This window comes from Marmota flaviventris, chromosome 3 (assembly GCF_047511675.1).
Source record: "Marmota flaviventris isolate mMarFla1 chromosome 3, mMarFla1.hap1, whole genome shotgun sequence".
Taxonomy (NCBI): domain Eukaryota; kingdom Metazoa; phylum Chordata; class Mammalia; order Rodentia; family Sciuridae; genus Marmota; species Marmota flaviventris.
This window is the reverse complement of record NC_092500.1, coordinates 125,060,574-125,073,086: the sequence shown is the minus strand read 5'-3', so window position 1 is coordinate 125,073,086 and position 12,513 is coordinate 125,060,574. Positions and strand designations below refer to the sequence as shown.

General features: G+C 49.6%; 2 protein-coding genes across 2 annotated transcripts in view; one reads left to right on the top strand and one right to left on the bottom strand.

Moving 5' to 3' along the window:
* Clstn3 (calsyntenin 3) overlaps window positions 1-4,046 on the bottom strand; it is a 30,699-nt gene extending 26,653 nt beyond the window's left edge. The window contains exons 1-3 of the mRNA XM_027951285.2: window positions 3,797-4,046; window positions 1,092-1,214; window positions 512-707 (exon numbers count right to left, since the gene is read on the bottom strand). Of these exons, the coding sequence (XP_027807086.1) occupies window positions 512-707; window positions 1,092-1,214; window positions 3,797-3,860 (383 nt within the window). The 5' untranslated portion in view covers window positions 3,861-4,046. The remainder of the gene's footprint in view (window positions 1-511; window positions 708-1,091; window positions 1,215-3,796) is intronic.
* Window positions 4,047-5,658: 1,612 nt separating this feature from the next.
* Window positions 5,659-9,871, top strand: Rbp5 (retinol binding protein 5). Its single transcript, XM_027951291.2, has 4 exons — window positions 5,659-5,830; window positions 6,092-6,270; window positions 8,884-8,985; window positions 9,397-9,871. The coding sequence occupies exons 1-4, from the start codon at window positions 5,758-5,760 to the stop codon at window positions 9,448-9,450; spliced, it is 408 nt and encodes a 135-aa protein (XP_027807092.1). The 5' UTR covers window positions 5,659-5,757; the 3' UTR covers window positions 9,451-9,871.
* Window positions 9,872-12,513: the final 2,642 nt, after the last annotated feature.

Sequence of the window (12,513 nt, the reverse complement as noted above, 5' to 3'; positions counted from 1 at the left end):
ATCCTGACTGCTGATCTTTCTCCTATTCTCAAATGAGAAGTGAACTGGAAACAGATGTAGGTATCTGCCCAAACCTCTTTACCGCTCTAAATACCCCCTGCCCCTTCCTCTCACCTAAGGCTGTCTGTGTATTATGAATTGTGTGCATGGCACACACTGCAAAAAAACTGGAGGGGACAGTTGAAAGGGACTTGAATGTTTGCTGAATGTGTTCATTCTCTTCACCTTGTTCTCTTCCTCTTCACAAACCACCTCCATTAATCCTCACAGCAACTCCTCTCCATTTTACAGATAAGAAAAAGCATGTCCAAAAAAGCTAAATTGTCCAAACTCATAAGAGGCAAAAGAATTTTATCCCAGTAAACTCTGCCATACTGATGGTCCTTAAACTTTTTGAATAGTGGGGGTTGGAGTAGACTTTCAATGAGACATGGACAGAGGATGGTGAGGGGCTTGGGAGCAGGAAGGGGGGCCCCACAGCACATGGGGTAGGGGACAAGGCCTTCCTCACTTGTGGGACTTCTTGGTGTTGGCGCCGTCAGGACCCTCGCCACAGTCATAGGCTTGGATGGTGAAGGTGTGCTCCTTCTGGGCCTCACAGTCCACCGGCTCTTTGGCCCGAATCAGCCCTTCTCCTGTAGCCTTGTCCAAGATCACAGCCTCAAACGGCACCCCAGATCCATGGAGCCGGAAGCCACAGATCTCACCTGGCCAAGTGGGGAAGAGACGGGGTGAGGCTCCTGCCCTACCTGGTACTTCTTCGCTGCCCTCAGCCTCCCCACCTGAGACACACTGACACATCAGGTGGATCCAGTACCACCTGTCCTCCCAAACTCCTGGGAAAGCATCAGTGATCAGACATACAACTCCAACCCCAGCTTCTCCAAGCAGCCACCTCTCAGAACCACCAGGCCTGAGTTCTGGCAAAATTGGAATGTGCTTAACCCCTGCCAGCCCATGCCCCTCCTTGAGCCCACTTCCACTTTCCCCAGGCCTTCTCCCCACTTTCTTCCCTCCCTCCCTTGCGCTCTGCTCTCCCACCCACTTTTCTCTGTCCTGCCCCTGCACTGCTCATCCCCAGCCCCAATTACCTGCATAGCGCAGGGGGGCATCCTTATCCAAGGCAAAAAGCGGTGGGTTAAGTAGGACAGTGTTATCATTCTCCATGACGATGCCCTGGTACTCCGCCTCGATCCATGGCTTGTGCTTGTTGGCTGGTCCCACCCCAGGGAGAGGAGAGGAAACACCTGTGAGCAGGACCACCATTCCCACCCGAACCCTTCCCATCCCAGCAACTCACGCCACAGCATCATCGCCCTTTCCTTCCCTGCTGGAGGACCTTACAAAAGGGAGGACTAAAGATAAGAAATCAACTATAGAAGTCAGAAGGTCTGTGGGAGATCAGAGCCTTCTCCCATGGCAAGTTGGACTGTTTCCATGGCAACTGCCTGCCCTGGGGGAAGGGGGCCACTATCTCCCCTGGGAACCATAGTTAGAGATGGAGAATCTTCTTTAGGGACCTCCTATGTTTAGAGGATGGAGACTGGGGACTCGGGAAGCAGTAGTGAGCCCTCAGAAGGTCCTGGAAAGGGAAGGGATAAATTACAGGCAGAGTTAAGACTAGAAAGAGAAAATCTAGAAGTTTCCTAACATCCTGATTGTTTATCCTCCCACACACACTCCAAACCCCATTTCTATCCTGATCCCTTCATTCTGCACTTTTCCCAGTCAGACCCCAACCTCAGGCCACTCTCTCGGAGCAGAGGAAGAGGAGAAAGGAAAGAAGAGAAGATATATAGGACAGAGGGAGGGGGACAGAGAGGGGCAGGGATGGAGCAGAGGAATCAATGCCAAATGACAGGACCAGCAGAGCTGACATCCTAAGGGATTATGGAGGTGGCCTAGAAAAATGCCAAATCCCCTCCCTGTTTCCCATCCCCACACCCAAGAGAACATTTACAACCAGCACATCTCTATGTCCTCTTTAAGGCCTCCAAACCCCACACTCCCTGTACCCCACTTTTTCTTGCTGTGGTGGGAATCAAACCAGGGTCTTGTTCTTGCTAGGCAAACACTTTACCACCTAGCTACATCTCTAGCCCAGACTCAACTTTTTATACAGACCCATGATTTAATCGCAATTCTTGTCTACCTCAGCCCTCTTTCTTTCATCCACCAACCAATTCAGGATAAATGTGGGATTCAGCCAGACTCATTTCTCCCCATCTCCTACCAGGCTCAGCTAAATCACATCTGCTTCTCAGGACCAATCTCCCACTGGCCTGGCGAGGAGCTGTGGGGAAACCGAAGCATGTTCCTTGAGCTCAACGCGTTCCCTTCCCCCTCTACCTCACCCCCATCCCCAACCTCCACAGCTTGTTCTATCTAATCTTGTCAAGCAAACACCCAGGATTTAAAGGCCCGTTCACTTTGGCACATTGGCTGGACACGTGTGTGGGAGGATGTGTCATCTGAGGGAAACTGAGTCACCAAAGGGCATCTCACCCCCAGTAATGTGGGTGAGCAAGAAATCCTGATTTCCACTCTCCCCTCCAACCACACCTCAACACACTTCCTGGTACCTGAATGCCTGCCCCTTTCTTGCTGATAACCACCATAACCCCCTTCCCTAATGGCTGAAGAGAAAGCCACAAGATGGTGCACTGAAGGCCGCACAGGAAGTGGCAGGAGGCTCAGAAGCCAGGCTGAGGTCCTGAAGAGAGAAAAGAGCAGATGGAAGGGCTGAGGCATGGCAAGGGCAGGGCTGGGCACCCTCTCCAGACCTCACCCCTCCAATCCCGCATCTCCTCCTGGTCCCTGAGCCTCTGTTCCCCTGTTGCTCTCTTCTTGGTCGCCTTCCGTCTCCCTTCCTTCCTTCCTTCCTTCCCTGTCACTCATTCTTAGGCTCCCTGACTCTTTGGCTGTGTGCCTCCTCTCTTCTCACTTTTCTTCCTGATTTTCCTTTCATTCCTCCCTTTCTTTTGCCTCTACCTTTACCCTTTTCCATCCCCTTCTTCTCCTCCTCCCACATCTCACCTCCCTCTCCTCCACCTCAGCTTTCCTTCTCACCACTCACTTGGTACCCCCACACACCCACTTCTGCCCTTCCCTGCCTTTCTCCCTTCCTTCCACCTACCTGAGCCCTCTGCTCCAACCCCTCCCTCCCACCCTCTCTCCATCCCTCTGACAGCCTCACCCAGCTGAATTTATCTGCTGTCTGCCAGAGAGGGCAGCTCTGGTAACCCACAGCCCAGCGGATGCAGGCACAGGGTATGGATGCAGAGCAACACGCAAAAACATACGTGCTCGGAATTGCTGAGCTGCAACCAACAGTTTTTCCCCAGGATGGGATGGAAAGGATCCAGATGGATCTGCCACACACCCTTAGCGTGTGCACACCCCAGTGAGAAAGGAAAATCATTGAGATAAGTATACCACCTCTCGGGGCAAGTCTTTCTAAGACCTAAGATATCTACTAGTATGGAGAAATTGGGGGAGAGAGGAGAGAAGCAAGAGACCCCCCCCACCCCCAAGACAGGAATGGTAACCAAATAGGAGCAGGATGACTGGCAAGAGAAGCACATGGGTAGAGATGGGTTAGAGAGGAAGATGTGGCTCTGGGAAGTGAGAAGGAGGGGTAGGAAACGGGTCTGAGAAAATGGATAAGAACAGGGATGGTCAGAGAGGAAGGGCCACCTGTCAGGTGCCAGAGAGTCTCAACACCTTCTTCCCACCCCACCCCCACATTGCTCTGCTTGATACCTTCATTCAGAGCCCCCACCCCCACCTCACTCACCTTTGTTCCCAGAGCTGGGTGGGAGCAGAAAGGCCAGCAAGAGGGGCAGCAGCAGGAAGGTCATGGTGTGGGTGTGGGGCAGGGCCAGGCCAGGCGATCGCTGTCCCCTGGGAGACTCAAGTCTGCTAATTCCACCTCAGAGGAGAGATGTCGGGGCTCTCCACAGAGGGGAGGGCAGCAGGCAGTGACAGAAAGGAGCCTGCTGCCCACGCTAGTCCATAAAGCACACGCTGGCAGACCCCAGTCTCAGTGGCTGAGATGGGGGACTTGCAGTGGCTTCTTCTCTTCCCTCTTGAGCCCAGCGTCCTCACTCTCTCACTCCCACCCCATCCCCGCTACTGCAGGATGACGTCAGCACAGCCAGGCAAGGATTGATGAGGCTGCTGGCCAATCGCGTGACTGGGGGTGCCAGGTGCTGCAGGGAGGGAGGGAACCAATAGGACTGGGGAGCAGGGGCGGGAGAATGTGTTAGGGCTTTTTCCCCTGACTGCAATTTGGGGGAGCAGAGGAACTGCGGGGGTTGGGGAGGAAGCAGGAAAGCCATACAGGGGATGGGAGATAAGGGGGACATTGAGAGAAAGGAAAAGCTAGAAGCCAGGGATGGGGAAGGGAGACATCCACCGAGACCTGAGACCCGAGGTGGCCAGAAGGGGCGGTACCCACATCACCACACCCCCAACTCTGCATTAACCTCTTTTCACAGCACTTTCCATCAGCAAGTCCCTGCTGTGTGCTTCTGGGAACTGCTAAGTAAAATCTTCAGTCTGAACATGAGAAATCCTAGAAATTTTAAGTCCCAGTCCAGGTCTCTGTAGAAACCATAGGAGAGTCATCAGGGTCATGAAAAGCTCCCTGGGACTGGAGCAAGAATGAGATGTTTGTGCCTGCCTCCCAACACTCACACCCCTGTTGGGACAGTTCACCAGCAGCTTTTTGTACTGCCTACTCTCTCTACCTCCCTCTCCAAATTTCCCAACTTAAGCCATGATAGAACAGCCCAGGAGATTCTGAAGCCAGGGAATTTGGCAGGTTTGAGAGAGAAATGTGCAGTTGGGGGTGGAACATACAATAATTTAGGGGTCCTCTACACCATTATGCGAACACATTTGGTAAAAATGAGCTTTTCAAGGGTGGGGGGGTGTGTGTGGTATCATTGGCAACTCAAGACAGAAATTCTGGGTCTTAAGCCAAAGAGGATAAATTTCTTCAGAATAATCAGACAGATCCCTCCCACACCTGCACCTTGAACTCAATACCCATGAGGATGCTGACAGTCAGTTTCTCTGCCACCCTCTCTACAACCTAACAGGACCAAGATCCTAGAATACCAGTTTGGGGTCCCAGTTCAGCCAACTGTCTGAGGGAGCTGTGAGACTAGGGCTCCAGGGCTTTCTGCACTGTGGCTCCTGGCCAGCTGGCTGTTTCCCTCCCTCCTCCCCACATACCTTTCAATATCCCTGACTCAGTCTCAGGATCTCAGGATACTCCTAGAACTCATTTATCCCCATCTGACTGAGTCAGGGCAGCCATGGCTGCATCCTCTGGGGAAGGCTGCCCCCTCAGGATTCCAGGAAGGTTTCAAAGCCTGCTAGAAATGGGGTGGAAGCCAAAACTGACTTTTGGAAAGGCTCAAGTTTTAGATGATTGACAGTCCCAAATCCTGCCCCAAGTTCCTTCCTCAGGAAAAGCTGAGATCAGGCTCAATTTTGCCAAGTCCCAGACTTTCCATCAAGCTGTAGACACCAGCCCCCAACTCGTCATGGGGGAGGGAAGGCTGGTAAAGACTCTTATTGCAACAGGGCTCAGCCCTATAAAACCCCTGGCCAGGGGACCTTTCCACTCTCCTGTGTGTTTGTGGAGGACTGGCCAAAGTCTGTCAGCACTCTTTAGCCTCTTCGCCCGCCTGCCTGTGTCTCCTGTATTCTCCTGAAATCTTGATCTCCATTCTGACCAGTGGAACAATGCCTCCCAACCTCACTGGCTACTACCGCTTTGTCTCCCAGAAGAACTTGGAGGATTACCTGCAGGCCCTAAGTAATGACCTCACCCTCCCATACCTCTTTCACTTTCCTTCTCTCTCCCTTGATACTTCTAGTTCCCCCTAAGAAGGGGGCACACTGGGGTTGGATTTTGTGGCTCTGTCAAGTGGCAGCTGACTTGAGATTCGTTTCCAATAGTAAATCCCCAGTGACAGACTCTACTAAGGGAGTGCTCAAAGCCACAGGCCGGGCGCTGCTACGGCAGGGGAGTACCTGGCTGGGTGGCAGGTACCTTGCTAAGACTTAACCCCCACAGACATCAACGTGGCCCTGCGGAAAATAGTGTTGCTGTTGAAGCCAGACAAGGAGATTGACCACCAGGGCGACCGCATAATAGTGAAGACGCTCAGCACCTTCCGCAACTATGTCATGGAATTTGAGGTGGGAGTTGAGTTTGAAGAGGACTTAAGGATCGTGGATGGACGAAAATGCCAGGTACTTTCTCTCAGGCTTGGGGGGGAGAGGAAGGACAAGCCAGTGCCTCCTAATAGTGTGGACCAAAACAAAGGATCCTCTCTCAGACATCAGAGCCAGGGAAAATGACCACCACAGCAGGCCATGGGGTCCTAGGGTACCAGGCTCTGGGACTAGAAGGTTCTGCTCCTCCCCTCATTTCGTCCTTCACTCCTGCTCCCTCTTATCATCTCCCAGAGGAAAAAAGAGCAAGCCACCCAAGGGTAAGCAAACATTTGTTCTATCCTGTGACACTGTGGGTTACCACAGTCTCTTCTCTATAACCCTAGTCTTCTGTGGCTTTCCCTACTTCTTCCAGGGTCTTTCTTGGTCCCCTTAGTTTCCTTATTTATCCCTTAAACTGGGGTTTTCCTCACAGTGTTTCATTCTTGACCTTCTTACCTGTACACCATCCATGGGCTAAATCACCTACATCCAAGCTTTCTGCTACCATCTATAAACTGTCCTTGACATTCATTTCCAGCCAGAGCCATCTCCTGAGATCCAGGGTGATGTTTTTAACTGCCTGAAAAATATTTCCATTTGTGTGCCTCAAGGTCAAACTTGAATTCATTATCTTCCTATCCAAACCTACTCCACTTTTATATTTACTTTCTCTGTTAATGGCAATAACCAGTCAACCAGGAGATGCAGTTGATGTCTCTTGTTTCCTTACTCTTATGCCCCCCAAACCCACAACCTCCACATCAAGAAGACTTTACAGGGTTGGGGCTGTAGCCCATGTGAGGCACTAGGTTCAATCCTTAGAACCACATAAAAAAATAACAAATAAAATTCTGTCCATCTACAACTACAAAAAAATTGTTTATAAAAAGAAATCTTTATAACTTTTTTGCACTGTCCAATATAGTAGCTACTAATTACATATAACTTCTGCACACTAACATGGAAGTAGACCAAGTGGAATTGTGCCATGTGTGCAAAATATACACTGGATTTTAAAACAATAATATTAAAAAAATTTAAACATCTCAAAATACACACACACACACACACATATTTATACCAGGGATTGAACACAGGAGTGCTTAACCACTGAGCCACATCCCCAGCCCTTTTTTGTATTTTATTTAGAGATGGGGCCTTGCTAAGTTGCTGAGGCTGGCTTCAAACTTCTGATCCTCCTGCCTCAGCCTCCTGAATTGCTGAGATTACAGGCATGTACCACCATGCCCAGATTCAGAATATTTTTACTATTGATAACATGCTGAAATTATAACATTTTGAATATTAGATTAAATAAAATGTTATTAAATTTAAGTAAGCTGGGTATGGCCATGTACTCCTGCAATTCTGAGCAGGCCTACTCAAGAGGCTGGGGCAGGTGGACCACAAATTCAAAGCCAGCCTGGACACTTTAGCAAGATGCTATCTTAAAGTAAAACAAAAAGGCCTGAAGGTGTGGCTCAGTGATAAATCACTAGACTTACATGCCTGAGGCCCTGGGTTTACCCCAGTTCTGCAGAAAATAATTAATTAAGTTTTCTTAATAAGTCTCATATAAGCACTAGACACCATTAAGCACATCCCAAGCCCTTTTTTATATATTTTAATTAGAGACAGGGCCTCACTGAGTTAGTTGCTTAGTGCCTCACTTTTGCTGAGGCTGGCTTTGAAGTCACAATCCTCCTGCATCAGCCTCCTGAGCTGCTGGGATTACCGGTGTATGCCACCCGTGCCTGGCATTAAATGTGGCATTTTATTTCTGTTGTTCATCATTCTTCTAAATGTGTCTTATCCATTCCCTCCTAGTCTTTCTCATTATCAGCACCTTAATTTTCTCACTGGATGCCCTAAATTAGTCCCCAATCTTAAACCCCCTGGAAGCCATTCTGTGTACTATAGCCACAGGATCCTCTAAAATGTAAGAGTGACCATGTCTCTCCCTGACTAAACCCTTTGGTGAAGATCTATTACATTTCAGATAAAGCCCACATGCTTCACAGAGTAGACCAGCTCCTCATTGCTTTCCCATGTACCGAGTTAGGGCCCTTGAGAACTATCTGCTCTCCGTTCTTAATTCTATGCTATTTGTTTCCTTGCAAGAAATTTCCCATTATCTCCAATCTACTTAACTCCTAACTTCCTTGAAGATTTGCCTTTTCCCTCCCTCTTCCATCCTCAGGTAATAGATACCTTGTTTAGCAGACATATCCTCTGGGAAGGCTCCATAAATGTTGATGAAATGCCCAAGCCTACAGGGGATGATCCTTCAGTCCTAAGGACAGGTTAACTGAGAATGAGAAGAAAGGAGAATACCTAGGAGTAACTCTCAACCAATCTTTCTTCTTTCTGAAAAGATAAGTCAGTGGTATCCAGAGATACCAAAGTTTCCATTCTTCATCACGCCCTCCCCAGTTTCATCCTAGTTATCCTCCTCCTCCCCTGCTCTCCACCAAAGGTTGCCATAGATAACTGTGGGCCTCTCTGAAGGCTTTTAGGATCAGGGGGCTGGAGTCCTGCTGAATCAGAGCATCTGTCTCAGAATGAAGGGACCAGAGAAAACAGAGTAAGTTGAGAAGTCTTTGGGTGTCCTTCCCCCCAATTTTCCTTTATTCCTGCCTTCCCCTATAGACCATAGTAACCTGGGAGGAGGAGCAGCTGGTGTGTGTGCAGAAAGGGGAGGTCCCCAACCGGGGCTGGAGACACTGGCTGGAGGGAGAGAAGTTGCATCTGGTAAGTTGGGGGGGGGGGGATGCTGGGAGAGGGACCTCTTGTCCAAAACCAGAAAGTCTATTCCTCCACCCCAACCCACCCTCACTGTCTGCTCCAAGGAAGTAGGGCGGGGCACTTGTAAGAGTAGGGAGAAAAAGATAGAGTGGCCAAGGTGGGTCCTGGCTAAAAATCAGATGAATACCCACAAATCATAACTGGAGATATGGAAACCACCATTTCATCTCCTGACCCAGCGACCTTCCTTCCTCTGGGGTGAAAAATTGAGGATTTGAAACAATGATACAATTCCCCATACATCAAATGCTTTAGCTGCTGTATCCTGAGGGATTAAGTGAGGTCAGGGACTGTGAGAAGGTCTGAGTCCCAGCTGGTGAGAACCCTCTCCTCTTAACTGTCCTCCTTTACCCCCAGGAACTGACTGCGAGGGATGCCGTGTGCAAGCAGGTCTTCAGGAAGGTCAGATAGCCAGAGAGGAGCCAAGGCCCTCCCGACAGCACCAATCCAGGCCCCTCTTGTTTGTTCCCTTTTCAAGCCCAGCTTGTGCCAGGTCAGCGTCCCCATCTCGGCCACTATCCTCCCTGTGGGTCCCTCCTCACCCCATGTTAATTGGTAACCTGCAGCCCCCAGGTCAAAGTCTTTTTTCTCACACACTCCACTGCTCAATAATGGCCCCGCTTCCAGTTCAAGGTCAGGCCTCCTGGATGGCAGAAGAAGGCAAAGGGGAAAGGACCCTTGAGAGTAACTGACCTCCATTCTGTAGTTAATTTGGCTTCTTATTTTCCATCTAAGGAAAAAAACTAGACTTTAGGCATTCAAATGTTCTTGAAAATTCTATCCCAGTAGATCTTTTGGAAAACCGTGACTGGTTCAAGAGTTTAAATGTACTCCGCTGTTAGAGACTTCTTGTTTGTTTCTTTGTCTTTATTCTCAAGAAAGCCTCAAGTACTCAACAAAACCCAGTCAGAGGCATGGCCTTAACCACTCAGTCCCACGGATGCAGCTTACTGACATCTGAAGACATCCTGGCCAGTTTCCCCCACGTGTTGGGGAAAAGGGATGGGACTGGGTGAGACTTTTGGCCAGTGATGGGGAGTCTGGGAGCTTCCAAATAGTGCCCTGGCCTCTGTGTCTACTTTGGGAAAGACAGGCAGCAAGAAGGACTGAAAAGGGAAGCAGGGGCTAGGGTTGTGGCTCAAGTGGTAGAGCCTAGCACACTTGAGGCCCTGGGTTCGATCCTCAGCACCACATAAAAATAAAATAAAGATATTGTGCCCACCTACGATTAAAAAATAAATATTAAAAAAAAAAAGAAAAGGGAAGCAGATAGAGGATGCAAGGCCAGGGGATAAAGAGGTGAAGAAAACATGCAGGTGTGCAAGCAACAGTAGCAGAAGTGGCTGGAGCGACCTCTGCTTGAAGACCAGCAAACCTGGAGACTGAGCACAAGGGAGAGAGCTGAAGACAGCAGGCTCCTCCCCAAGGGTCCCAGACTCACTGACTTGGGAGACTGCCCAGAAGGGTGGAGCTGGTAGAGGGTCAGGGCCAGCTCCAGCCTGGTCTCTTCCCTGTCTCCAGGGGCCTTGGTTCTTTCAGAATAAAAGTCCTATAGAGCAAGTGTCAGAGAGTCTTCTCTGACATTTCTCAATATGTGGGTGGGAACAGAGCCTGGTGGAGGGGTGGAAAGTCCCTGGCCCTCAGCAGATGCACACCCTTGTCTCCTCTTCCTGCGATGGCTGAGTCCCCTACGCATACAAGAATTACTGGGGCTCTGGCAAGGATGGAGTCCTGTGCTATTAACCCTACCACATGCCCTGAAGTGAATTTGGAAAATAACTCAGAATTGGACTAATAGTATATTCCCTGCCCAGCCTCTCCACAGATGTCCCCAGCAGAGTGGGGAATGAAAAGTCTTTACTTTTCAAAGCCACCTAGCAGAGGCTCTGCAGGCCACTGGATCCTGCGCATCCCTCCCCAAAGCACAGGAACATGTTTGTGTGTACTTGCACATTGCCCAGGTCATGAGGTCTTCTAAGTATCCTGGTTCTCTGAGTTCACAGTGCATGTCCAAGCCTCTCCCCACAGGACTGTCCTTAGTGTTCTTGTCAGTTCAGTGTTCCTCAGTGCAATCTTGTCAGAGTTCCTGACTCAGGAACTGTAGGCCTCCAGGGTGGCTCTCCGACCCATGCTAAAAAGGGCTCAGTCCCTCAAAACTCCTGTGACATGGGCATCCAGAATCCCCCCACATACACACTGCAGGTCCACATCCTCCACTCAACTACATCCCTCCAGGAGCCAGAATCCAATGAGAGGTCCCCCCAAAGGAACACAAGCATCCTAGGATGCTGAGCAGCTTTAGAAGCCAACAGGAGCCTTGGCCTGCTGAGACTGGGGGAAGCCAGAGCTGCTGTTTCCCTTGTGGACAGCAGGGGGCACTATGCACTGCAGCAGAAGTCACATCCTTCAACTCGAACCCCCTCCTCTGCCACCTTCTTGGATATTAGCCCCACCCCTCTACACACACACACACACACACACACACACACACACACCAATTCCCAGCCCACAGACTCACCCTCACAAGGCCCTTATCCCTCATTCAAATCAAGCTCCATCCAGCAAGGGAGGGGGCAAGGGCCTTAGATGGTTGGATCTCACTCCAGGCCTTCCTAGAGCACATGAAACTGTAGAGTTGACTTTGTTGAACACAGTCTTAGACCTTAGGGATATGATCAGGAATCCAAAATGTTTATTGATGAACCCAGACTAATTCCATCTTAAAATTGGGAGCCATCTTGTCACAAAGTCATGAAAAGTTCATTTCTGTTTTACTATAAAATACTAAGATTTCTATTTGGCCTGACCATAATTTGATGCTTTAAAAACTTGCTTGGGATTTTTGCCCAGGTTTTGAACTTACCAGTGCCCATCTCTCCTTGACCAGATAACAACCCTCCCTGAAATCCCAGATGCTCCTCATTAACTTTGATGTTGGAATCTGAGTTTGTTCCCTACCTTGAGATGTAGATCATAAACCTGCTATCTGCCCTTGTATTATGCTTGCCAGAACCCTTTTAGCTGTAAGTTCCCAAGATACCCCCCTTTGTAACTTTTTGTGCTATAAAAACCTTCTTTTCCCAGAGAGCTGTGGCTGTCCTCTGGCCCTGTTTTTTCGGGTGAGGTAGCCTCTGGCCAGCTCTCTTTTGTGTACACAATATAAGCTTGCTTAAATTTGGTTTAAATTGGAGTCAATTGTCTTTTTTGCATTATGGTTCAACATTTATTTCCATATGATATGGAACAACTGCACTCTCCTAAGCCAGGTCCCTACCTCACTTCCACTCCACCAGACCCCAAGGCCAGGATACAACCAATGCTGCAAGACCCTAGCTCACAGAATAGGCAGGGCCCAGAATGGGCAGCTTTCAGGTCCTCGCCTGTCCTCAGATCTCAGTCACCAGGATAGACTTGGACCAGCACTTTGGGTACCTATGCTCCTTACTAAGTACCCACCCCCACCAGAAGCCACTT

Coding starts and splice junctions, on each gene's coding strand:
- Rbp5 (XM_027951291.2), top strand. CDS start 5,758: ATGCCTCCCAACCTCACTGGCTACTACCGCTTTGTCTCCCAGAAGAAC. Junction 6,271..8,883: donor TGGATGGACGAAAATGCCAG/GTACTTTCTCTC, acceptor CTTCCCCTATAG/ACCATAGTAACCTGGGAGGA. Junction 8,986..9,396: donor AGGGAGAGAAGTTGCATCTG/GTAAGTTGGGGG, acceptor CTTTACCCCCAG/GAACTGACTGCGAGGGATGC.